This window comes from Humulus lupulus, chromosome 6, assembly GCF_963169125.1.
Source record: "Humulus lupulus chromosome 6, drHumLupu1.1, whole genome shotgun sequence".
In the NCBI taxonomy this organism is placed as follows: Eukaryota; Viridiplantae; Streptophyta; class Magnoliopsida; order Rosales; family Cannabaceae; genus Humulus; species Humulus lupulus.
Genome location: NC_084798.1, coordinates 5,596,318 through 5,623,709, shown reverse-complemented (window position 1 = coordinate 5,623,709; position 27,392 = coordinate 5,596,318). Strand labels below are relative to the sequence as shown.

The following is a 27,392-nucleotide window of genomic DNA, read 5'->3' as shown; positions in this document are numbered from 1 at the left end:
AAAAAATACAATTTTCTAATCGCGAATCAATCAGACCCGGTAAATAAATTAGTTTGGATTAGTTCGACCTAATTAGATTAATTTGCTCAAATATATAAATACATTAATAAATTATGTTACACCTAATTGTCTTCTTATCATATTGACTTTACTTCGTGCTAAAATGACAAATAGTGTTCCAACCTGATCACTTTCAATTTGCTTGGTAAATCTCTCACCACCATTTTGAGCTAATACAATATTTTAAGTGATAAATAATATTTCGTTATTCAAATTCTTTATTTTTCTATTCGAGCTAATATTATCCATCTCAAAAATTGGGTATAACATTCTTCAAACCTTTTTAATTACTATTCAATATCTTTAAAGATACTTAAATTTAAACATTAAAATAATCTAATTAGAAGTTTAAACTTTAACAAAAAAAATTAAGCGGATTTGGCACTTTCCGCCCAACTCGCTCAAATATATTGGGCAAGTTCAACATTAGGTTTTTGTTGATTAGACTTTGCTAACCCGACTTTGAGAATGAACAAATAAAAAATTATTGAAATCTGACTAGTTCGACCAATAAACACCCCGAGCAACCCTAACTCAAAACTATATTATGAAAAATTAAAGAAAATTGCAAAAAATGCTAAATCTATCCTTCACATTCTCTTATCTGATTATTTGACACATAATTTTTTTTGAAAAATATATAATTTATGTCAATTATTTACAATAAAAAATATTTTAAAAAATAAAATGAAAGAGAATTTAATCTAATCACGTATGATTTTTTTTTTAAATTCATAGAATTTATTAAAGTGTGAACAAGGGTGACTCAGCAAACCGAACCCATTCTCTCTCTCTTAAATTTCTTGATTTTTTATTTTATTTTTTCTATTTGTTTGGTTACTCAGAAAATTCCCACTCCATATTTTCCCGTACAATCAACCAAAACAAAGCACGCATAATTCTCTGAAAGATTTTGCCGCCCTCACTCGTTTCGACCAATTTCAACATCTTTCTCTAGATTCGAGTTTCTCCATTACTCTTTTGACTGTCTGATGGTTTCCTAGGGTTTCCGTATTTCGTTCGTCAACAATGGAAGTAAGTTTAACAGGTTTTGTATGATTATATATCTTTTTTTTGGAGATTCGAACTTATAATATCTACTGTGAAAGCTCATTTTTTGAATGAAAAAAAATGTTGATTATAATTTTGATGGAGCTTGTGGAAGAAGTCACGCTAAGTCAATGTTTTGCAGGCTTAGCAGGTTTGGCGATTGGGAAAAGCTTTTCACATTTTGAGGAGATGTTGACTAATGTTTTCAAAATTGTATGTTCTCTTTCTCAGATTGAAGGATAGTTTATGATTGGGGTGTGTTTATTAACATTGTTATGCTTGTTCAATTATACATGTATATGATGGTTGTTACATTTTCGTTATTGATTCATTTGTACAATTGACTTAAGTAATTAGTTTTGGGGGCTTTGGTTTTAGTTTAGAATGCTTTCATGCTCACTGTGAGAATAAGTGATTAGTTGTGGTAGGTTGTAACAACATTAGTTTTTTCAATTGTGAGAATGAGTTTGCGACGAGGAGAACCTCACGTGTTGGTAACATCAGTTTTTCCGAATGAATTACTCTGGAGGGTCTTAATTTTAAGGAGTTTAGACATGTTCATGTTTTTGGCAGTCTTTGGAAACTTGTTAATGTTCTTTTAGACTCATTGCTTTTTTCTTTCTTTCTTTCAAGAGATAGACTTAGATTCAACACTGTTCTTTATTGACAGTTACTAGTTTCCTAGTTAGTTACCAATCTTTTTGGGGATTTATAAACTAATTATTTCTACAGGGAGGTCTTCATCAAATTTCATGGTTCCAATTTCTTCCCCATGAATCAGATTGGATATCTATACCCGATAAAAGGTTAGATTACACGGGTTTACTTTCTTTTATGATTAAAATCGATGTAATGATTTTACTTCACTGATTATACTCTGGAAACATTTTTGTCACATGTTTTAAGCATAACTAAAGGTAGACTTATTGGATGCGCAGTTTGAAAGGGGAGCAGAAAGATGCTGCTACGATGCTTGTGCTTTCATCACATCTGCAGTTGCAGAAGGAAGGATTTCTCAGCACTTGGACTAATTCCTTTGTTGGACCCTGGGATCCATCTCAGGGTTTGCACAATCCTGGTGAGATAGGCATCTGTGGTATTACTGTTTGTGCGTTAGTATTCTGTGATAAGATGATAAAAGAAGAAATTTAAATATCATACCTGTTGCTATACCGTACAGCATTTGATTATGTAACTTAATTGCTTAAAAATACACAGATGAGAAAATCAAGTTGTGGCTTTTTCTTCCTGGACATCATTCATCTGTCACTGAGTCTGCTCAAGCTGCCGTATCTCGACTAAGAGGTAGCACTCATTCTTTCAGTTTTTGTTGTTACCATCTTGTGAGTTGTGTGAGAACTTCTGAGAATAAGGCTACTTTTTGGGCCTTGTTAACATGTATTTCGACAATATGTAGGTAGTATATTCATTTTGTGCTTTGAAATGGTTGATTTATTTTATTTATTTATTTTGAGGCAGTTGTTAAATTTGGGCTTTGGTTGGCCCCGGGAGACTCTGAAGAGGTTGCCACTGCCCTTTCACAGGCTTTAAGGAATTGCATAGAAAGGTTAGTAGGTTATAAATCAACCATTTTCTTGAATTCAAATTATTAAACATGATCATGATTTGATGGTTTTCTTCCTCATATTGGCAGAGCTCTCTATGGACTCTCCTATATGAGATACGGAGATGTGTTTTCAAAGTTCCGTCCATCTCAAAGTGAAGAAACATTCAGGTCCGTTATAATCACATTGATGACTGGTGTTTTCACATAAAACTCCTCTGTTTTCTTTCTTTAATCAAAGTTTTGTTTTGTAATTTACTTAGAGACTGACACCTTTGGTTGTATTATTTTATGGCTAAACTGTGATTGTGTTTTTGTAGAAGAGGGCAGCATACGATTGAATTCATATTTGCTGCAACGGAAGAGGGAATTTTTGTGCATGCTATAATATCTTCAAAGTACTTGAATTTCACACCTTGTATGTTTCCTTGAATCAATTTTTCTGTCAATGTTAACATATATTTTTCTTCATTTGATTCTAGGCATATCCGCGCTCTTTCAAGTGGTGACTTAGAGAGAGTGTCGAAGCAATCTTCTAATAACTCTAGTTACAAACTTCCAGGTTGGTTTACCTCTTTGAAGGGATGAGAAAATTAAGGTTTTTCTGGTGCTTCTCCTCCTCTTCCCCGCACAAAGGAAAAAAAATCCCTTTCTTGTTCTACTTCTACATGAGCATTTCTATTAATTTTTTTTTAACCTCAACTTATATTTGCAGTGGTTGTTTCTCCTCATGGAATACGTGGCAGACTTACTGGATGTTGTTCTGATGATCTCGTAAAACAGTTATACTTAGGGTAGGCTTTACCCATTTAGTTGGAATTTCACGAGTTGGTGACCATTGATCTGAAAAATAACTCCTTTAATTTTTTTTGGTGCTCTTTTCAAACAGTTCCAACAAGTTTAAGGCTTCAAGTGGTTTAATTGGTCTTCCAAATCATGTTTCTCAAGGATCTGGTTGCCAACTTGGGGGACAACATTGCTATGTTGAAGTAACCCTTGGTTGCAATAGATCAGAAGGTGATGGGCAATTGAATTCAAACTCAAATTTCAACAAGAATACACCCCAGCACCATGTTGCTGATTCTTCTGCTTTGGGAAAAGCTGATCAAAAGGGAGCTGTTGATAACATATCAGTTTACGAGAAAACATTTCTATATCCACCGGAGGCAGTGCTTGTTCCGGTCTTGCAAAAATCATTTACAAGATCCTCTCTTAAAAGGTACATAAAGTTAATCTGCACTAGCCATTGCCACTTTTTTTTTGAAATAATATGGTGATCGACACATTTGGTCCCTTGACTATTTACGCTGTGATGGTTTGGACCTTGCCTTTTCAATTTGGCACATTTGGTCCTTATTAATTTGTGACAATTGATCCTTGAAGAAGGCTATGGTCTTCATTAATTTGGTTTAGAGAAAATGAAGAGAGAAGGTGATGTTAGAGATACTGAGGAGAGAGAAGGTGATGTTAAAGAATGGGGATAGAGAAAGTAAGGATAATTTTTTTTTTTATTTATTCCGGAAAATACAGGTTTCTTCAGCTATCATTTAAAAAAATTAATACAAGTTTTGTTTATTTTTTAAAAAAAGAGAAAAAAAAACACTGTAAACAACTTTTTGTTCTTATAATTTCCTACTTTCCTTAACTTTGTTTTCGAAAAATTATTCTTTGAGAAGAATGCCAAATACTCTTATTTCTTCTCATAGAACAATTTTCAGAAAACAAACAGCCCTTAACTTTTTGTTTGGTTACTGTCTTGTTTTTCTGAATAGTGAATACAATATTCATATGAACAAGAACTTTGTTGAAGATTCAGATATAACTCTTTGTAATCATGTGGCCTTTATGATGTTGGTTGCCAACATATTCCCGTAGCACAAAAAAATTATGAGAAACTGAAGTCCTAAAATATTTTTGTCTGGTTTTTGAACTTTGACATGCTTTGAACTGGCAGATTTTGGCTGCAGAATTGGATAGGACCCTCATTAGCTGGCTCAGCTTTTTTTGTGCAATGGTTAGTTAATTTGCCTTTTATTATAATTTTTTCATATGTTTTGGGTTGGTTATTTTTTCGACCTTTTCAATTTCATGTATTCCCAGTTGTTTTATTTATTCTAGTTTTCTATGAAACACTAGTACTTAACATGCCCACTCATATCCAGACACTAGACTGTCAGCATCTTATTACAAATCTTTTTTTAATTGTTAATCTATACAGACTAAATAAATTTGTTTTTTATTTTAGTTTGATTTAGTGGTTTTCATTTTCTATCATCACATCATTGTCTCTAAACTTTTGTATATATGCCCTGAATTTGGTCACTTTTATTATTTCATAAATTATCTGTTCTGTTTCATGCAGTGCTGACAATGTAGATTGTTTGGAAGGATTGAATGAAATCAATAATAAACGCTCACAGCATGGTTATAATAGTAGCAGCAACAGTAATAACAGCAGCATTAGTAGCATAAGCAGCAGCTCCAGTGATAGTGATTATAAGATGACCATTGGCACCAGTGAACTTGAGGCTGATGCCGATTCATTGACCTGTGGACAATCTGGTTTATCATCTAATGATCAGATGGAGATGGATTTTCCCAAATTGGTACACTGTTTTTTAATTTACAAAGTAGCTTCTGTATTAGACATAAAACTTACTGATATAAGAGTATACTGATGAAATCATTGCTGGCTATGGAGATTCATAAGTATCACCTTGGAAAAATATAGGTACCACTGTAGAAGACATGAAACTTACTGATAAAATCATTGGCTGGCTATAGAAATGCATACTGACTTTTGTACCGTATTAGGACCTCTTTCTCTTGTTTGTTAGGTTTTCTTTGGGAACAATATGCTTGGAACTTCTTATGTTTTATTGCTTCCTAATTGTGAATTGATATACTTTTGTTTTGTAATATTTGCTCTCTGGCTATTAGTGTATGATGTGTCAAAAATTTGGCTGCCAAATAAAGCTAAGGTAAACTGTTTTGTACATGTTTAGAGTAGTATTAACTAATCCTGAGAATTGGGAAGTCAGTTTTCAACAGGGAGGAGAGTTTTTCATGTTACATATGCAGAAAATGATCGTGCCAATTGACTAGGAGATTGTTCTAGTTTTTTTTTCATACAATAGTTGAACTTGGATCTGATATTTGACTTCGGAGATATTCTTTTTTTTTTTTGCACTGTGCATTTTCCTTTGCAAGTCTAAACAATTTATCTTCCTCGTATTGTAATAAAATGAATAAATTTCTTGGTTTGGAGTACAAATGATCTTGGTGTATTTGTGGTTTGGAAGGTAGGAACTGGGGAGTAAAATTTGATGTTAACTTTGGGGTTGAAAACTTATTATTATTGCATGAAATATATAGACTGACTAAGAAAAAGGAGAGTACAATTTGTTTTTTTCTATCTTGCATTAGTCTTTCTGATTCTGTCTTTATGAGAATAAATTTAAACTATTTGTTATGACTAGCTTAAGTCCTATACATCATGAATGACATTTCTGAGGTAGACTCCAATTTTTTCTAGATCAATGAAGTTGTGCTTCACTGTCAACAATTGAGGTAACAATATTAAAATCAGTGTGTTCATGTAAAATAATTTTGCAATCTTAAAATGTATGGAATTTGGTGATGTTTTATTAATTTAAATGTTTGGTTAGATCAATAATTCAGTTTCAGAAGAATAAGGAAATTATAACTTTTTAATAGGGTTCCAAGCGTCCACGGCCAGGGATGACAGAGTCATACGGTCAAATGGGCGCTGCTTCAAATTTTCCCATGCAAGATTCATACAAGTCTGATCTTGGTCCTGGAGAAGTCAATAATTCAGTGATTACAGGAGTTGCAAACGAGCAGATTGGATCTTATTGGGATTGGGATGATGACGATAGAGATGTGGGTACAGATATTCTAGCTCTTCTTCATGAGTTTGGAGATTTTGGCGACTTCTTCGAAACTGATGCCTTACCTTTTGGAGAGGTATATCTGTTACTTTTACATATGATCCATAAAGTGGTCATATTGTTAAACTGAATGTCTTTGGTTTCTAGTTTTTATTTTCTCCTCTTTCAGACATGATATCATAACTTTTGAAGCTTCTTCCCTGAGTTTTATTTTGAATAATTTTATCAGCTTTAACTCTCTTAATGAATTTATATATTTTACCTTACGTACAAAATTAGGATAGAATTTTTTTTGGTCCCGTCAGAAGTAGAAAAATACTAAAGATATAACAATCTGACTTTATTTCCCATTTATTGAAACAAATTAGATAATTATGTATATGCTCTTACATGTCAAAATTTTAGTGGATACTTTACTTATAATATTATTTTTGGTAATGAATAATATGTACATGAGGATGTTATGTAGAAGTTATTTTTTTTCCTACTTCTGTTGCTACTGGGTAAGTAAACACTAAAAGGGATCATAAATGAAGTTTTTGAAGTCTGAACATGTTTACTTTGTTTTCTTGAAGCCCCCCGGAACTGCAGAATCACAGGCTCTTATGTTCTCTGCACCAGATTGTGGTGATATACTTAGCAGTCCAGGTGGGATCATGGATGTTTCAGATCCATTGCTTTCAAATGACGGTTTTACTTCCTTTGACAGCTTTAATCCACCTCAAGCAGCTAATGACGAGGTTCTCAGCAAAAATCAAGGAGTCATAAATACCTTCTCTTCATTGAATTTAGTAAATCAATCTGTAGCATCTTCTACAATTTCTAGTGAGTTTGATCATATTATAAAAGCTGAGGCTCTGATGACATTTGCCTCTGAATTTGGGGCAGTGGAAGCTCCGTCAAGTGAGTTATCTTCATCCATCTTCAGAAGCCCATACTGCCCCAAATCTCGGAAAGTGGAGAGTTCAAGCTCAAGCTCAAACAATTACATATATGGTGCAACACCTCCGAGTTCTCCTTGTTTTGATGGAACTGATGAGAAAACTGGCACACTCGTGAATCCAAAAACTTGCAACAATTTAAAGCAAAATTCAAGTACTACTGTCCAGTCAAAGAACTGTTACACTCTTGTAGTGAGTGTGAAAGACCAACACGATAGAAGATCTTGTAACAACAGCATTGTTGCATCTGATGGTGTGGCAGCTTTATCTTCGAATGTCAGTTCCATAAATGCTACTAACTCTGCCCAGAGGAAACTTCATGATAGCACATTTGATTCAGATAATCTATTTCTCTCTAAGAAAACCGCGCTTGCAACTGAAGTTGAATGCCTTATGTTCCAAGCTTCCATGTGTAGGATTCGACATACCCTATTATCTTCAAGTAGCTCTACATCAGTAGGTTTAAGCAGGTTAAATTCAAACACTATTTTAAATCAGCATCCTAGTGAACCAAGTATGATGACAGACAATCTATCCAGCAAGTATGAGGTGAAGAAGAAAGAATCTATACCAGTTAGAATAGCTGGTGATATTGATGGAAGAATGCTAGATGGGCATCTCAATGCTCCTGTTGGTGTTTGGCGCTCTGTTGGTGTTCCTAGGGTATCAAAACCAACAAATTCACCAAGCATGGAAGTTAGCCCATCTTTGCCTCATAATACCTTCAACGAGGAAGGTATTCTTTCTTATGGGCAAAGACAACCACTTCAAGAGCTTCTCGATGGAATGACATTACTTGTCCAACAAGCTACATCCTTCGTCGATCTGGCTCTTGACGCGGAGTGTGGTGATGGACCTTATGGTTTGCTTGCACTACAAGAACAGTGGAGGAAGGGATTTTCCTGTGGGCCTTCCATGGTTCATGCAGGTTGTGGGGGAACTTTGGCATCTTGTCATTCCTTGGACATTGCTGGAGTGGAGTTGATTGATCCACTTACTGCTGATGTGAGTTCTCTTTATAATGACACAATTTCTAGAATTATTTTAGATACTCTCATTGTTACCTGTTATGCAAGTATGCAAATCGTGGGTTTGATTTTTAGAACACAATATTTATTTGCTGTCAGGTATATGCTTCCTCCGTTGTTAGTCTGCTGCAAGCTGACATTAAATCAGCTTTAAAGTCTGCATTTGATGCTCTGGATGGACCATTGTCCGTCACTGATTGGTGCAAAGGGCGTAACCAATCAGGTGAAGCAGGGAACACAGGTGATGGATATTCTGCTGAATCAAATCTAAGTGAATCAAGTTCTGCAGCAGTATCTATCGGGGAACCAATGAGCCCATCTCAAACTTCCAGTGGACCATCTAGCCTCAAAGGTATAATTAGACCTATGCATTTATGCTTGTTACGATGCTAATCCTTAATTTGTTTAGTTTCATTATAACAATCAGTTTGACCATTTGGCTCAATGCCTAGTGCTGCAGACGGTGTGAAAATGGATGAGACATGCCAAAGGAGATTGAACCAAGAGAACTGTAGTTCTGAAGCAGATCCGTCAGTAGGCTCTCGGCTTAGGCCAACGCTTTTTGTTGTTCCTTTGCCTTCTATACTTCTTGGGTACACCTTCTGCTCAAACTTTTGCAACAAAGCTATATTAGATATCGATTTTCATTAGCAACACTTGTAATATGCATAAGATGTCTATTGGAAAATTATACTGAATTCTTAATGAATGTGAGAATAATCCCGCACCTGATGGTCTTTATTTTTGCCCTAATCAGATCTTGTGATGGACTATTAAATAGTGATTTCTGTAACAGGTATCAGGATGATTGGCTTAAGACATCAGCGAGTTCTCTACAGCTCTGGGAAAAGGCTCCCTTTGAACCATATGCCCTGCCCAAACCTGTAAGTTTATGGAAACCAAATTTTTATGTCTATTGGAAGACATTTATCTATTTATAACACACTAATTTTCTGCGAAGAGTATTTTTGTAAGCTCTTGCACTTCTCAACAATTTTTTACTTGTGCAGATTACTTACTGCGTAGTATGCCCAAACATTGATCCACTTACTTCTGAAGCTTCCGATTTTTTCCAACAATTGGCAACTGGTGAGTAAAAATAAATTTGTTAGAAGACGTGAAAATACAATGGAGTTTGGAACTTAAATGTCTGCATAAAAAATTCTTAAAGTGAAGGAAATCTTTAATTAACTTTTACTTCCTGGCATTTGTGTTCAATTAATATAAATTAGGGGACATAACTGCAGGGTTCTTAATTGTTTCACAGTTATTTTCTTCTTCAAATAAAGTAATTGCACAATTGTTTTTTAAAGAAATAAATTGAATAATTTAATGCAACAAATTGAAGTCTACAGAGCTTCAACTTAAACATAAATGTAGGTGTACTGACATTTGCAACAATAAGTATAATGGTGGCATTCCCTTCTACTATGTTTCCACTTTGTGCTTTTATAATACTCTGTCTCCTCTCATTTTTTCCCAGTTTATGAGACATGCAAGCTAGGAACTCATTTACCTCAGAGTTTTGGGAATCAAATGGATGTAGATTCTGGGAAATTTTCAAATTCTGGGTTTGTTTTACTCGATTGCCCTCAAGCAATGAGGATAGATAGTCGTAATGCATCTCTTGTTGGCTCAATAAGTGATTACTTTCTCTCTCTTTCCAACGGTTGGGACTTGACAAGTTATCTCAAGTCTCTCTCAAAGGCTCTGAAGGCTTTGAAGCTTGGCCCTTGCATATCCACAAATGCGAAAGAAGGAAGTAGTACTTCATGTATTGTAAGTTACATACGTGATTGTTTGATGTAGCTTGTCCTTTTCTTCTTTTATTGGTTATTGTATTTAGGGGTACATTTTGTCGTCATTTCCCTGACACAGTAACAACTTTCTTAGGATATTTTAGCCATTTCTCTCATTACTAGATGCATGTGTGGGACTATGTTGATTTTCTTGGTCGATCAAACTCAACACATGCAGACTCATTTAGTTGTTGAGACATGTCACATTAGGGAGGGTGAGTAGGGTTTGTGCAGAATGGTTATCTTAGAAGTACTTCCAGTTCCTTTACATTTACACTGCAAATTGTTAAAGTTTTCTTTATTTAGATATGGCACGTACAAATTTAATTTATCATGTCTTTAGATTTATGTTATACATTTATTGACTCTCACTGTCCAGGTAATATATGTGGTATGCCCTTTCCCTGAGCCAACAGCTGTTCTACAAACTGTTGTTGAATCTGCTGTTGCTCTTGGTTCAGTTGTTTTCCAATCAGACAGAGAAAGAAGATCTATGCTGCACAGTCAGGTTGCCAAGGCATTAAGCTGTTCTGCAGCTGTGGATGAGGCGTCAATATCAAATGTATTAGTGCTTTCTGGGTTTAGTATTCCCAAATTGGTGCTGCAGATTGTTACAGTTGATGCCATTTTCAGAGTTACAAGTCCATCACTTAGTGAACTTGTAACTCTCAAGGAGATTGCGTTCACTGTTTACAACAAGGCTCGTCGAATGTCACGTGGATCTTCTAATGATGTCGTCCACTCATCATCATTGTCCGCTAGGCCTCATTCGGTCTTATCACAAATGACTTCCCACACTCCTGGAATGTGGAAGGATTGCATAGGTCCTCGGATTACAGGGCATTCCCTGCCAAGAGAGGGTGAAATTGATTCTAGCTTGAGGTCTGGTGCCTGGGATAATTCATGGCAAACAAGAGGTGGATCAATTGCCTGTGATCCAAACAGAATGGGAGATTACTTTCTTCATGATGAAATCCGTTACATGTTTGAGCCACTTTTTATCCTTGCTGAAGCTGGTTCTTTAGAAAATGGGTATACACCTTTTGCTTCTGGTAGTTCAGCCTCAGAATCTTCAAAGTCTTTGTTGGACGATAGTAGTGGAAGCTATATGCAGAGTTCAAGTTTGGTGGGAAGTGGTGATGCTGCCTCAAACTCTCACATTGATGGATCTGATATGGATAAGAACGCTCCAAGCTTGCACTGTTGCTATGGCTGGTCTGAGGATTGGCGTTGGCTGGTATGCATTTGGACTGATGCTAGAGGTGAATTGCTTGATAGCCAAATATTCCCTTTCGGTGGAATTAGCAGTAGGCAAGACACAAAAGGTCTAGAGTGCCTTTTTGTTCAAGTTCTGCAACAAGGCTGTCATATACTTCAAGCTTGCTCCTCTGATTCCGGTGTTGTGAGACCCAGAGATTTTGTGATTGCACGCATTGGAAGTTTCTATGAACTTGAATATCAAGGTAATTCAAGTTTTGCTCTGGCATTTTCTATTTTGAATTTCACATTTGCTTGTTTATATGTTTGATATGTTATATATTTTTTAAGTGGATTGTGAATAATATATCTATATATTTTATTCCTATATATAAGAAACGTGTTGTATATTGATAGAAGATGATAAGGTGTCATTAGGAAAATACAATCAAGCATGCTAGACAAAATCTAACACAATAGAAATTACCTAAAAAAAAAGATGTCAATCATTTATTAACTGTGAATATGGAAAGCTTAAAAATTCAGTGTGAAATATCCATAAAACCACCAAATTATTAACTTTATTCTACATGGAAAGAGACATCAGCATCCACGTCTTGAAAACTCTATTGTTACTCTTTTAACTTCAACGCCCCACAGAATAGCCAGGACTGCAACATTTCCCAATCTCTTGCGTCTCCTTCCAGAGATACTTTCACAACCATTATACCTTCCAAATTGACTAAAAATATCCTGGCAAGAAGTTGTAAATGAGCTAATAATTTGTTACGAGTTAGTAACTTGTAGTTGTTTCCCTTGTGATTTTCTCAATATGACTTCAATGGCATAATGTTGTGTTTTCCATCTGACTATAAACAGAGTGGCAGAAAGCCATCAATTCAGTGGGGGGTTCTGAGGTGAAAAAATGGCCCTTGCAATTGCGGCGATCTGTGTCCGATGGGATACCTGCAAGCAGTAACGGAACTTCCTTGCAGCAGCAGGAGATGAGTTTGATTCAAGAGAGAAATCTACCTTCTTCACCAAACCCTCTTTATGGTAGCCCTCACTCAAAAACATCAAGCTTTATGAAAGGTGGCTTAGGAGGTCAGCCTGCAGTAAGGAAGCACATTATGAGTGGACACACAGTGATTGACAATTCAAAGGGCCTGCTTCAGTGGGTACAAAGCATCACCTTTGTTGCGATTTCGATTGATCATTCCTTACATCTAGTTTCACAAGCAGATTCACCATCTCCTGGTAAGCAACCCCTCATCTTGTGGGAAAGTGATACTGTTCATTTGTAATTTAGGTTTACTGTATAACTTAAAGGTCTGATAGATATATAAGACTTAAATATAGCCAGATGGCATGCATGTATGGAACTGCATGTGGTATGTGTTCTTGATTATCTTCTGTAGAGAGATAAACTTTGTTTAGGCTCATGTGCATGGAACTGCATATTCCACAGTTTCTGTGTGTGTGTGCTATGACCACGTTGAAAATCAGTACTGCAATAGAATTACCAAAGTAACCTTCACAGCCCTTACCTTAATTTGGAAATGATTTTTAGGAAGCTGTTTGCTTTTATGACTGGAAAATCTGTTTTTGTGGAGAATTTTTAGTTTTTTTTTGTATTATTATTATTATTTTTAGCTTTGACTTTTATTAAATCTCTGTTATTGAGGTGTGTTTAGCATGATATTTAGAGCTTTGTGATTTGCTAGAATTCAGGTGCCAAACATTATTTGAAAAGTTGAGTTGTGCTTCTTTTCCTGTCTAAAAGTGAAATTGTGCAATGTAGATACAAGTTTTCTCCTGAAGTTTTTTTCTTCTGTTCACAATATAAAGAAAACTAGGGAATTTCACTTTTAATAGTTTTCAAATTAGTGTTGTTTGATGTGAATGTTTATTTTGTAATCATACGTGCTCATTTTGACCTTTGTGCAGGAGGAACACAAGCTGGTCTACACTCGGGGTCCTCGGGATATCTGGAAGGATTCACCCCAGTGAAGTCTCTTGGTTCTACATCGGCATCTTACATATTAATCCCCTCACCGAGCATGCGTTTCCTCTCTCCAACACCACTTCAGCTTCCCACATGCCTCACTGCCGAATCCCCTCCACTCGCTCACCTACTTCACAGTAAAGGTTCTGCGATCCCCCTCTCCACTGGTTTCGTGATTTCGAAAGCCGTACCATCTATGAGAAAAGATAGTAGGCACAACTTAAAAGAGGAATGGCCTTCAGCTCTCTCAATCAGTCTCATTGATCATTATGGCGGAAACAGCTTTAATCTCGAGAAAATCACCAGAGGTCCAATAAAACAAGGGAGAAGGAGTTCAAGTTCAGATCCAAAAGAATTCGAAACCGATACCCACTTAATTCTCGAGTCTGTTGCTGCAGAGCTGCAAGCGCTCTCGTGGATGACTGTGAGCCCGTCTTACTTAGAACGACGAACGGCCTTGCCTTTTCATTGTGATATGGTTTTGAGACTTCGAAGACTTCTTCATTTTGCCGATAAGGAGCTTGCTCGGCATTTAGAGAAGTCGCAAACTGGGTAAGAGGCTTACGAATCGGCCATTATCTTGGTAGATATTTTCTCGAAGAATGCACTTTTTCTACCAGAAAATTGTACATGATTATGAGGGTGATGATCTTTAGTGATAATTTTGTTCTTTTCTACTTTGTAGAGTAAAAATGAAAATAGCTTGAGTAGTGAGAGATCTAATTATTGTAGCTATTGTTATTGTAGATTTTGAAAGATGTATATTAACCTTAATAGAACTTATTTAGTCAGTAAATTTGTTGGTGGGGTTGATATTTTTCTCCCCAAGCTAGAAAGTAATTATCTTTAGAACCCAATTTTGTCAGTCATTTTTCTTTGATCATTTTTGTAAAACTGATTATATCTCTTCCTTTTTGGTCTGATAATTTCTTTGCTATTTATAATAGCTTATTTGCTCACTTGTGCTGAATCTTTCACTTCTTACAAGTTTTGTACAATTCACGGGTTTGAATTTTTATTTTTTTTTGTGAAAATTACATTTTATATGGGCTTTTCAATAAAATTTTAAAAAATTTGATTTTTTTTTATAAGTATTATTTTATGGTTTTTTAAAACTTGTATTCTATTTTATGAGATTTTTTTCCCATATTTTTGTAAAAAAATCATTATTATGCCATATTTTTGTAAAAAATTATTATTATCTCATTTTTTTTCCTCATAATTTGATTTTTTTTAATTAAATTTGTCCATACAAATTAAGAAAGGTTTAATTACCATATTTTTGCATATTAATAGCTAAAAAATATATTTATAAAAAAATCTCTTTTTTTTTTTTAAGTAGAAACGAAACTAAGTATTTAATCATTAGAATGAAATACAAAGAAATCGAATATTCAACATTTAATCCCATCGAATATAAAAAAAGGGACCTATTTTGATGTAACTTTGGCATAATTTTAGGTTCTACAGAATATTCTTAGATTTCAATTTATAATAAAACAAATCCATCTATAATTCAAATCAAAATAACATAAGACTAAATTACTAATGGTCTAAAGTTTATTGACCACTAAAATGTACCAAAATGGCCTGATTGGATATGTTTTGAGCTGTGTTTGTTGTTTTTATATTTCCCTTTCCTTTAATGGTTAGCGGAGTAGGTTAGAATCTCATTTACCGTTGGCTTATTTAATGTAAAGGATATGCTTTTAATTAATAAAGCACTTTTTTTAAAATAAAAAATATACATATATAGAAAGAGTGGTAAACATTTGGTACCATGTTTTTATAAAGTATTATTTTGATTCTTTATATTTACAATAATGCTTATTTGATATTATGTATTTTGAAATCGTACATATTTGGTACCCTACATTTTAAAATCGTACATATTAAATACTCTAAACTCAAATTTAATTTATAAAATTTTATCAATTTAATCAACTATTATCAATTATATGAATTCTAAATTCAAATTTAATTACTTAATTACATATAATTGATGACAATTTAGTCATATTGGTAAAATTTTATTTATCAAATCAGATTCTATAGTACCAAATATGTATGATGTTAAAATACATGGTATCATATGAGTATTATTGAAAAAAAGTACCAAAACGATATTCTGTAAAAATATAGGGTACCAAATAAGTAAATTCCCAATATAAAGCACTAAAATGTACCATTTTAAAAATCAAGTTTACTACGAACTTATCTAATATTAAATACCACACACTAATATAAGTTAGCATTAGTAAACAATTTATATTTTTAGGCCATTAATCAATTAAAATAAACTAATTTGGTTCATGACTTCACACTAATACAATGTCCTATTTTGATTCAGATAATATTATCTCTTACTAAAATAAATTCAGTTCACACTAATTGATATTTTTTTATTGGAAGAAATTAATTACATTACAATTAATGAATGTTGACATTAAACTTGAGTTGTTCAACCCATTAGGAACTAAAGAGTATTTTTTTTTTCTTTTAAAAAAGTTTAAACTTGTCACTAAGTTTGTAGCAAGTATCCCTATGTTCATGGTGATTTTACTAAAATATTACAATATAATTTTATAGGAAATTTTTAAAATTAATAATTGTAATAATTAATACAATATTCAATATACAATATATAATGCTTATTCAAGAATCCAACATTTGCATATGTTTTTTTCACACCTAATTTAGATCATGGATACCCTTTTCAAATATATATATATATGATAATTTTCGGGCTTCACTCTAAATTCTATCGGTGAGGCTCTCAGTATTCTCAGTGATTTTTTTATAACTGTGTATATTGTAGCTACGTGATTTTTAGAAAAATTCTGAATAATTTATAATATCGAAAACTAAGTTCAAACATGTTGTTGAACGCAAAATTAATTTTTTTTATGTGCGTGAAAATCAACATGTTTGAATCTAATTTTCGGTATTGTAAACTATTCGGAATTTTTTGAAAATTTATAAGATGTTCTAAACAGCTACAATATACATGGTTATAAAAAAAATCGCATAAAAAACTATTCACGAGTTGAGAATAGTGAAAAGCTCTACCGATAAGCTTAAAATGAAGGTTTATAATTGTCCTATATATTTTTAAATAATGGTGTCATTTTCACCTAAAATCCAATAAAAAACATTATTTAATGGAATGAAAAAAACAGTTTGAAAACACAATTAAGTGAGACAAAGGTTTGATCAACCATTTTTGGCACAAATCATGTCTAAGAACTTGGAAATAATATTAATAAATGCATGTTTATCCAAAAACCACTCAAAACAATTAATAATAATAACAATAAATATTAAAAAATATAAATAAAAAACAAATTAAAAAAAATGTATTAAGCAAAAAAAAAAAACCATTTTCAGAATTTCTTGATCTCTTCCTCTCAACTTTTTTTTTTTCCTCAATCCATTTCCTCCTGCGCCACCGTGATTCTCAATCCGGTCGCCACCTCTCTCGCCGGTTTGCTGAAGTTACTCAGGTTCTTCTCCTTTGATTTCCAGAGAATTATATATATATAGTTTGATTTTGTTATGGGTATGCTTTTGTTTGTTTGATTTGGAAATTTTTTTGTAGCTTTGGTTTGTTTCTTCTTAGTTTGATTTCCATGCTCGTAAAGCTTCTTTCTTTTTTATTTGACTGTTATCTAGCTTCATCTGAAACCAAGTCATTGCCGATTTGAAGAATCAGTGTTGCTAAATTTGAACAATCTATCTACTTGGGTATTTGTGATTACAATATACACATATAACAATGATATATATATGTATACATACATATATGTAGTTATGCATGCATACATAAAGGCTCAATTAGCTCAGAAAGAGAGAAGCTTTGAGCATATCTGAAATTTCAAATTGATTTCAAATAATTGATGAGTTTGAAGAATTTGAAAAGAAAACCTTAAATCTTATATACCATAACCCAATGAATGGCTAGACAAACCTTGTTAAAAAGCACAACAAATTGTATTACATGTGTTATATGTTTATGATCATCTATATAATATATATATATATATTTTATACCCTGAAATCTCAATAACTTACTTAGAGGTCCAAGTTTAAAATCATATTTGGAAAGCAAGAAACTATAGTGATTTTTGTGTTTGTGAGAGACTTGGACTTTAAACTTTGTGATAACAAACCACAAGCTGATCGTTTGAGCTACTCGTCTTGGGTATGATGATCTATATTCTACATAAACAGACAATTTTTATCAAGCTTTCCATTACTCCATCATCTAAAATTGGGTTCTTTGTGTGTTTATAACTACATTATGCTTATGAAGGACATCATTGTTAAAGTTTGGGGATGCTTTCACAGTCGTGTTTGTAAATGAATTTATTTTAGTTCATTGCTTTCTTGGGAAGGTCATTACAAAATTATATTGCTATCAAGTTTCCCATTTATAGTTGAGCTCACACTTTTAATTGATTTTTTTGGCCTGCAGTGATCCAGATTTTGAAGGATGAATGCGGTTGGGAGGCTAGGGAGCTACATCTCTCGAGGTGTATACACAGTCTCTGGGCCCTTTCATCCATTTGGTGGTGCTGTGGATATTATTGTAGTTGAACAACAAGATGGGAGCTTTAAATCGTCCCCTTGGTATGTCCGGTTTGGGAAGTTTCAAGGGATGTTGAAAACAAAAGAGAAGATTGTTAAGATATGGGTCAATGGAATTGAAACTAATTTTCACATGTATTTGGATCACAAAGGGGAAGCTTACTTTCTCCGGGAGATAGATGACGTGGAAGAAGGGGAATCTGTGTTGAATCCTTCTTCCTCTTCTAGTGATGGGACAGAAGGGAAATCCCCAGATAATCAGACACCATTGAAGTCTGAAACTGGCAGTTTTGATGCTGATACTTTAAAGGAAGTTGATCAAATTGAGAAGAGCAATGAGAATGTTATAATCAGGACCAATTCACGTCGATCAAAGTTCCTTGGAATTTTTGGAAGGTCTTCAAAGAAATTGAATGGCAATGGAGAAGAGAATGATATACAAAGGGCTGATTCACTACAGCGTGCAGAGTTTGCAGCTAATCTTTTAGAAGTGAAGTGGTCCACCAATCTTGCCACTGAAATACCTAGGAACAATGATGCTTTTTCATTTTTGGCTACTGATGTTTTGGATGATCAGACTCATCACGAGGAGCGTGATAATAGTAAAGAAGGAAATGTGAGCTCGTCTATACATGATAGCCAAGAACGTAGTCTAGAAGAGGAGACTTGTTCCGACAATGAGCAAGTGATCCTTAGTTCTCGGTCTATCTTTGATAGTGTTGAGGAAGCCACTGTGAATGAAAGTGCTGTTGTCAGTAATGGTGAGGTAGCATTGAACTTCTCCAAATGTGCTGATGGAGTCCTTTCTGAGATCAGTGAAGCTGATTTGCTAGTTGCACAAGAGCTTGAAGGTTTTCCTGGCACACAATTCAACGAGGAAGAGGTTGTTACTAGAAGAGATGTTGTATTACCAAGTTATCAATTTTCCCAGGATGGTGAAGCTGATGAGATTCATTCTGTTATTTATTGTGAATCATCAGAGAGCTCAATATTCAAGGGGGACGCTACAAGCGAACAAACTCATGAGACTCTGCACATTGCTAGTAGCAAAGTTGGGGAATTTCATGTTCACGCTGAAACTGAACCACTGTCTGAGGTAAGCTTCTATCAGTATCTGCTCTTTCAGGGGAAAAATAAGAAAAGAAAAATAAAAGAAGAAAGAGAGAAAGAATCCTTTTTAGCAGTCTTGTAGTTTTGGATATAGATTATGTAATTTATTGAATGTTGTAAAAAAAAATTTGCTGGTTAACTTATTATACAGTGACGATTTGCTAGCTAAGAATGTTCTCTCACTTATTGTTCAGTCTATAGATTTTGTTGAGACTAAGGTATGCAGAGTCTTTTATCAGGATACAGCTTCTAATCAGCTCTTGGAGGATTTTGAATCCCAGACCGAGAGACCTAATGACCAATCAGAACAAACAAAACCCTCTCATTCTTGCACACATAACCACAATGTGGTCTTTGATGAACCATTCATACCGCCATTGGAGGAAGACTCATTGTTTTTTGGTGATATTGATGAATTTAAAACCTGTGGGGATGGGGACGTGGAATCAAGTTTTCCAGTAACCACAGGTGCAGAGGATTTTCCTGGTTCACAAGGCATTGAAGAGCTAAATGACTCAATTAGTAAAGATAATCAATCACATTTGTTGGAAGATAGAATTATTCAAGAAAATCAACCATCTGTTTTTGAGAATTCAATAGGAAATTTGGGGGTTTTATCAAGTCCTATAGGTATAACTAGAACTCATAAGGTCATCGAGGAAGTTGGGTGGCTAACAGAATCATTGCCTACCATACGTTCTCATATTGCCAGTTTTGACGAACACGATATTCATTGTTTAAGCCATTCACTGGATTCAAAGTCCAAATTGCTGAATTGGACACTGCAAAGAGAAGATGACTCAAGCCTTATAAAATCAGATGGAGACAAAGATAACCAATTAGAATCAGAAGTGCCAGATATCAAAAACGCGCTGGAAACAGGGGAGGTTAAAAATAACCCTGCCAATACAGTTGGTAAGAGTTTCTATAAGTACATCTTATATAATATTTTCTGAGAGCTTCTTTGAGTGATTAGATATGCAGTTCTATAATTTCCTTCTTTTGTGATTGTATTGAAGTGTTATATTTTCGTCCTGTAGTGAAATCATTGATAGTTTCTATTGATATCCATATAGGATAGATAGCTTACCCTTTTTTTTAAGATTATGTTCATGTTCTATCTTAAATGCCTTGCGCATTTGAAATCGAAAGCAAAATAGGATTCCTTTTTCCCTTTTTGGGTGTTTAAGTTCTTCTTAAGCAGCAAACTGTAGAAAGTCACACTAAATTGTGCTCTATGCAGAGATTTCTCTTTGAAAACACCTGTTTTTTCAAAGAGATAGATTCTGGTGCTGCTTCTCAAACATTTGATGTCCAAAAACTAGATTGAGAAATTTACTTCTCTAAGCCCTGTGGCTGTGCAAGATGATAGGCTTGTTGTCAGAATTATTGGTAGTTATTTTTCATGGGCTGTGGCTGCTCCTGTTGTTTTAGGGACAGTTTCACTTGGGAGTACACAAATATTTGAACCAGAAGGTGCAATAGCTGTTGACACGGTTGAAAAAACTATTACAGGAGATTCATCTAAAGCAAGTGTTTCTTCTAGTGGGAGTTGGAGACTCTGGCCTTTCTCCTTCAGGAGATCAAGATCTTGGAAGGGTGTGCAGCCACCTTTGCACGAGGTTAGAATTTCTGATGCTGAAGATGCTTCTGAGATCAAAAGTAGCATAGTTGAAGATAAAACTATGCCTGAACCCAAGATGGGAAAGAAAATGGTTAGGACACTTCGTCCAACATCTGAGCAGCTGGCATCCTTAAATCTAAATGACGGGAGGAATACAATAACCTTCACATTCATGACTCCGATGCTGGGGAAGCAACAAGTAATTTTTTTTTTTTACTAATATCGCTCTTGGTCAAGTACTCTCATTTATATTCATTTCCATATATTTTTGAAGTAATATTAGCTTTGCTTGAAATATACATCTAGATTCTTATTGCTTTCGTATAACTATATGGCACCATAGGTTGATGCCAGAATATATAAATGGAAATGGAACACTCGTATTGTAATCTCAGATGTGGATGGGACAATTACAAGGTAATTCTTTATAGTACCCTTCTAATTCTGTGAAAAATTCTAATACATCATATAGAGGCATATAGAGGCATGCGGAGTTAGAAAGTAACTTCGTAAGATATTTTATGGAACACACATGCTTCTAGAACATTGGACTTGATTGTTTCAAACCTTCATTTTGTTTATGATTATGTTTTTCTTTTACTGTTCAATGCGAAGGATTCCAGGGTTGCACTTGGCTCGCCCCACTAATATAACCTGTGCTGTTATTGCAGATCAGATGTTCTTGGTCAGTTCATGCCCATGGTTGGAGTAGATTGGTCGCACACAGGTGTTGCACATTTATTTTCAGCTATTAAGGTTTGTGAATTCCATCTTATGCTTTTGAATTCTATAGATTTTAGGATTTCATGTTGATTACTTATTACAGCATACTGTCTAATAGGCCATCTTATCTTGTCTTTAGCCCACTTATTTCAGTCAAAACATGCTTCGGTGGCTCCACACGTTGAAATTGGCCATGTAGTTTAGCCTGTTTATTTTGTTATGTGGTGTTATCATGGGACAAATCCCAAGTGATGTATCGGTCGCTATGTGAATTTTTCTTTTCATATTCTTGGTTGGTAGTTTTGGATCTAATAAATGATCCTTTCTGTATACAATATAATTGATAACTAGCAAGGACTAATATTTCTTGTCATGGATTTCAGGAAAATGGGTATCAGTTGCTTTTTCTGAGCGCTCGTGCAATTTCACAGGCGTATCTTACTAGACAATTTCTTTTTAATCTTAAGCAGGTGACATATTAAGAACTAATGATTATTTTTTTTTCTTCTTTGTCTGGAGGTATGAAAATTTAAATACTATATATGTTTTCTGCATCATCCATCTCATTTCCTTTTTGCAGGATGGAAAGGCTTTACCAGAGGGGCCCGTGGTGATATCGCCTGATGGGCTTTTTCCCTCTCTTTACCGAGAAGGTAAATACGATTTGCTTTGTATTGACATCTTAAATACTTGCATTTCGATCAACTTAATGCTTTTTATTAAAAATGAATAAAAAATTAAAATTTAAAGATCAGATTGAAGCATTTTCCTTGGTTTAGTTCGTAGGTTTTGGACTTACAAGATTTTCTACAACACTCTTCTTCATTGTTGGTTTAGAAGAAGAAGACTATTTTCATAATTAGAAGTTACATTGAATCAGATAAATCAATGAAGCTGTCCTTTTTTTCAATTAGAATCTAATTCAATGAACTCTCTATTTTGATCTCATTCTATAATTATATATCTTTTGAGTTGTCATTCCTGTTTTTTATTATTAAAAGTGCCTTGACTGAGACATCTTTTTTTTTCCCTCAGTTATTAGAAGGGCTCCTCATGAGTTCAAGATTTCATGCTTGGAGGTTGGCTTCTATTTGGTCCTATAACTTCTTATTTATTTATGTACAACAAGAATTATATATTTATTCATTTGATTTCTTCTAGTATTCTTATAGCTTGCGAGTCTTCGATTTTTGTGTTGATTTTGTGTATAGCGCTCCTTCTGTTCCTTTAAACAGTGGACCAAAAAAAAAGAGTGAAGATGATTACAAAAATGTCAGATGGTTTTATTGAAGTAACATAAAATCCAGAGTTTTGAGGAGTCATTTAATATATGTGAAAATATTTTCAGTTGGAGGGAGAGAGAGTGCATGGGATAACCATTTGCTATAATCCAATTATGATTTTCCATAATGTCATATTTTATATATTTCTTTGAAGTAGAACCTGTTTTATGATCTCTACAGAGATTTCTTTGTATTAACTAGAGTTTTCCAATTTTCTCAGGAAATCAAATCCTTGTTTCCTGCCGATTGCAGTCCATTCTACGCCGGTTTTGGAAATAGAGATACAGATGAAGTTAGCTACCTTAAGGTCGGAATTCCACTAGGAAAAATCTTCATTATCAATCCCAAGGTAAACAATACAAGGTCTATAGATGTCTAATAATTCAGAATTCCAACTCTCTTTCTAATGTTCTAATCTTGTCACAGGGAGAGGTTGCTGTTAACCGCCGTGTTGACACAAAATCATACAAATCAATTCATACTCTTGTTAACGGCATGTTTCCATCCACGAGTTCTTCCGAGCAGGTTCGGCTTCTATTACCATATCTCTAAAGTTCTTTGTCATCGTGATGGTTGAATGTTGAAGGTCATTTTACAGAGCCACAGAAAGTTGAATCATGATCTATGCATCATCCTTACCTCACTGAATTATGTCTTTTAAATTTGGTGTCTACACCAACAACTATTTGGCTTCATGGAATAATGACTAGATTCCAATTATTACAGGAGGATTACAATTCATGGAATTTTTGGAGGTTGCCACCTCCTTCTATGGATATCTGAAGGTACAAATCAGCAGCATACATTTCTTAACCCTTTTGAAATTGAGTGTGCGGTTGGCAATCTTGTACAAAACCGTAAGGTATATATATATATATATATATATTATCACTTTGGCTCATTGTGTTTAAGCTCATTACCAAATTTAAACATGGTTTTCAATAAAAAACTAAAAATAACTCTGTGATATATTTAAGAGAATTTACTCATTTGGTACCTTATATTTTTGCAAAGTATCACTTTGGTACTTTTTGTTTTCAATAATGCTCATATGGTACCTTGTATTTTAAAATTATACATATTTGATACTCTAAATTTAGATTTGATAGATAAAATTTTGTCAATATTATCAAACTATCATTAGTTATATGTAATTAAGTAATTAAATTTAAATTTAGACTTTATATAATTGATTAAATTGATAAAATTTTATTAATTAAATTTGAGTTTAGAGGACCAAATATGTATGATTTTAAAATACAGGGTACTAAATATGTACGATTTCAAAATACTGGGTACCAAATGAATATTATTATAAACACAGGGTATCAAAATGATACTTTGCAAAAACACAGAGTACCAAATGGATACCTACCCTATATTTAAATCTAAAACAAATGGTCTCTTAAAGACAAACATATCCTCACTTAAGATTCATTAAAATATTTATTCTTTTGTATTTAATTTTACTTATTTTCTTAAAAACTCAATTCCAATAAAGTTTATAAATTTATTCTGCATTTTTATAATAGTATTGACTCTATATATTATGATATTTAGTCATTTTTGTTTCAAACTTGGCATTGGCATTCACACTTGCATTGGAAATGGTCATTGCTTAACTGCTATATTAAGATTTGGTGGGAATTGTAAAATTTCTGTGTGTAATAATATTTTCCTGGAAAATCACAGTTCAGAAGTGGTCAATGCTATTGTCAACATAATTAGGGAGGTGAGGTGGCCAACTATTATTGGCCACTGACAAACAGCTCACAGTAATGGAAGAGTTGAGGTCCAATCCAACTTGTCTGTCTGTATTCCAATTTTGTATGAATGCTTCAAAATCTGACCAACCAAACATTAATTTCATTTTTGTACAGTACTAGGCATTTGATTCAATCAACTGATTTGATGTATGTTTAGTCACCTAAGTTTATTGTTTTCATGTACATATGAACCTTTAATGTATACAATATTTTTTCTCATATTAAAAATGGAAAAAATAATCTGTATTTTGAGTCTGAATAACTGCACTTACAAACTCATAATTGATCCCATAAAAGGGGTTAAATTTTGATATTTGGGCTAATATTTTTCTCTGTAGTTTACTGTGTAAAGTTTGTAACTATTAACTAATTCCTCCAAAATTAATAGGGTTTATAATCTTTTGGATCTTGTGTTTTGTTCAATTACTTGTTTGGATTTTATATTTTGATAAATTATTTTTTGGATACTATGTTTTGTAAAATGGTTAAAATAGAACCCTAAATCCGATTTTAGTCAATGATTTTTCAACTAAAATCATAAATAATTTACCAACTAATAATTCAGAACAAAAATAAAATCATTCTACTTAAAAACTATGTTGTTATATTCAATTTTTTCTTTATCAAAATTGAGTTTAAGGTTCTATTTTAACTATTTTACAAATCATAGGGTCTAAAAAGTAATTTGTCAAAATACAGGGTTCAAACAGGTAATTGGACAAAACACAAGTCCAAAAAAATATAAACTCAAATTAATAATTCATGACATTTAATGTAATATCATGAAACCGATTGTGTTCTATAGGCATAATTTAATATCTCTAGTAATTAATAAATAAAATAAATTAGCAAATTCTAACTTTCATGAAAACCTATTTTTGATTCTTGTATTAATTCATGCATACATTGGTAACTTATAAACAATAAATATATTTAGACTAAATTAGTGTGTAGATAATCATATTAATTTAAAATTTATTAATAACTCATATTAAAAGTGGTGGTATAAAGTTTTAGGAGTAAAAAGAATAATTCAATTAATCTCAACCCCTTAAAAAATGCAAGATCAAAATATGATCCAATATGAAATTAAGGACAAAAAAATTTGGATTTTGTAGTGCAAAATCAAATTTCTTGATTAAGATATAATACAAAATAGCAAACAATAGCTGTAGATACTAATAATACTATTACACAAGGCACCAAATTTCCAACTAGAAAAGCAGTGGCAACAATATACAAACTAAGAACTAGAAAAGTCATCAACAACTACAAATTTAATGAAAGTCTTAAAAGATATTATTTATCAAATAAGTTTATAGGAAGCCACTACAATGCATCCTCCTTTTTTGCAACATCGGTGCATCATTTTTCTATTTCGGCACTTGAATAGTTATAATTACAATTTTTTTTATATGATGGTGTACATTATAGTTATCTAGAATATCCTACAAATTTTCAAGAAATTCTGAATAAATTATGGTACTGAAACATGGTCTAAACTGTTTGTTGCACGCGTGCCTGTTTTTTTGTGTACGCATGTAAAATTTGACAATTTGAACTCTGTTTTCGGCTTCGTAAACTATTCAGAATTTCTTGAAAATTTGCAGGATATTCTAAATACCTACAATGTACACCGTCATATAAAAAAATTTGGGATTATATCTATCTAGGTGTCAAAATAGAAAAAGAATGCACCGCATTGCAAAAAAAAGGGATACATTGTAGTCGTTCCCTTAGTTTATATGTTATTCTATATTTATCAATCAATACAACTCTACATGTTCTTGATTGAGTTGGGTTCCATTATTAATGAAAATATGTTATTTTTAGTCGAAAATAATATTAAATAAAAATAATAGTATATAATAAGTTAGGCCCTTTCCATGCCAACCAATCCTTTAAGGCAGCTGCCCTTGAAACTCTCTCTGTCTCTCTTTCTATTCCTCTCAAGTCTTATAAATAGATCCATAATTTCATTCTCCAAACATCACAACTCTACAACAACTCCAAAAATCTTCTTAATCACTCCAACTCTCAACCCTATTTTCTCTTTGAATTTTCAAAAAATTTCCAAGAGAAAAATGGAGTCAATGAACAAGAAGTCCATGATGGTGTTGTTGATGGTTGTGGTGATGATGGCCTTATTCTCAGCCATCCCAATGGCCTCAGCTGCCGATGCACCAGCCCCAAGCCCCACATCCGATGCCACCAAGTTCATCCCAGCCTTCTTTGCATCTCTTCTAGCTTTGGCTTTTGGCTTAGTCTTCTAAGCTCATCTTCATCACCATTTTTCATTCAATTTTTTTTGCTTAGATATGTATACACCACTATATTTATCTATGCATATTCTTCAATAATATTTCATGGTGGGGGCTTAGTTTCAACTTTTGTTAATAATGGGATTGTTGGATTTTTTGTTGTGGATGTGATTCATCTAGTGGAATATTATATAAGATTCTTGTGTTACAAAGTTTTTTTTTTTTTTTTTTGTGATTTTTCTATTCAAGTTATTTCTTATTTGAGATTGATATTTTATATCTATTTTAAGTTTAATATTTTTACATTGTTTCGAAGTTAAAGTTTATTACATCAAATTGGGGTAATTGATAATTTTATTTATAAAAACATTAAAACCCTAATTAAATTAATTATATATTAAATATGATTAAATGTAAATCTATAATAAGATTCATGGCACATAAAAATGTGGAATGGTTGTAAACAGTTATATATGATTTATC

General features: G+C 33.3%; 3 protein-coding genes across 5 annotated transcripts; all 3 read left to right on the top strand.

The window, feature by feature from the left end:
- The first annotated feature begins 869 nt into the window (after positions 1-869).
- On the top strand, positions 870-14,514 carry LOC133781510 (mediator of RNA polymerase II transcription subunit 13). The gene is made up of 23 exons (XM_062220541.1): positions 870-1,095; positions 1,253-1,323; positions 1,843-1,916; positions 2,049-2,188; positions 2,329-2,415; positions 2,590-2,677; positions 2,765-2,845; positions 2,995-3,072; positions 3,157-3,236; positions 3,390-3,468; positions 3,564-3,893; positions 4,629-4,688; positions 5,037-5,280; positions 6,392-6,661; positions 7,161-8,531; positions 8,654-8,906; positions 9,015-9,147; positions 9,351-9,438; positions 9,565-9,643; positions 10,038-10,333; positions 10,733-11,816; positions 12,430-12,807; positions 13,498-14,514. The coding sequence occupies exons 2-23, from the start codon at positions 1,300-1,302 to the stop codon at positions 14,109-14,111; spliced, it is 5,931 nt and encodes a 1,976-aa protein (XP_062076525.1). The 5' UTR covers positions 870-1,095; positions 1,253-1,299; the 3' UTR covers positions 14,112-14,514.
- A 2,388-nt stretch (positions 14,515-16,902) lies between these two features.
- Positions 16,903-24,894, top strand: LOC133781508 (phosphatidate phosphatase PAH2-like). 3 transcript variants are annotated; one of them, XM_062220539.1, is made up of 13 exons: positions 16,903-17,058; positions 18,030-19,238; positions 19,492-20,167; positions 20,768-21,075; positions 21,220-21,293; positions 21,548-21,632; positions 21,983-22,069; positions 22,180-22,252; positions 22,635-22,678; positions 23,103-23,231; positions 23,309-23,407; positions 23,609-23,744; positions 24,575-24,894. In XM_062220539.1, exons 2-12 carry the CDS (start codon positions 18,048-18,050, stop codon positions 23,663-23,665), a joined length of 2,823 nt encoding a protein of 940 aa, XP_062076523.1. In that variant the 5' UTR covers positions 16,903-17,058; positions 18,030-18,047; the 3' UTR covers positions 23,666-23,744; positions 24,575-24,894. The 3 variants fall into 3 exon arrangements, with proteins under 3 accessions (XP_062076523.1, XP_062076522.1, XP_062076521.1); XM_062220538.1 differs by having other exon boundaries at positions 20,693-21,075; XM_062220537.1 differs by having other exon boundaries at positions 20,687-21,075.
- A 1,606-nt stretch (positions 24,895-26,500) lies between these two features.
- On the top strand, positions 26,501-27,104 carry LOC133781509 (uncharacterized). Its single transcript, XM_062220540.1, has one exon. It carries the CDS (start codon positions 26,535-26,537, stop codon positions 26,919-26,921), a length of 387 nt encoding a protein of 128 aa, XP_062076524.1. The 5' UTR covers positions 26,501-26,534; the 3' UTR covers positions 26,922-27,104.
- The last annotated feature ends 288 nt before the right edge of the window (positions 27,105-27,392 follow it).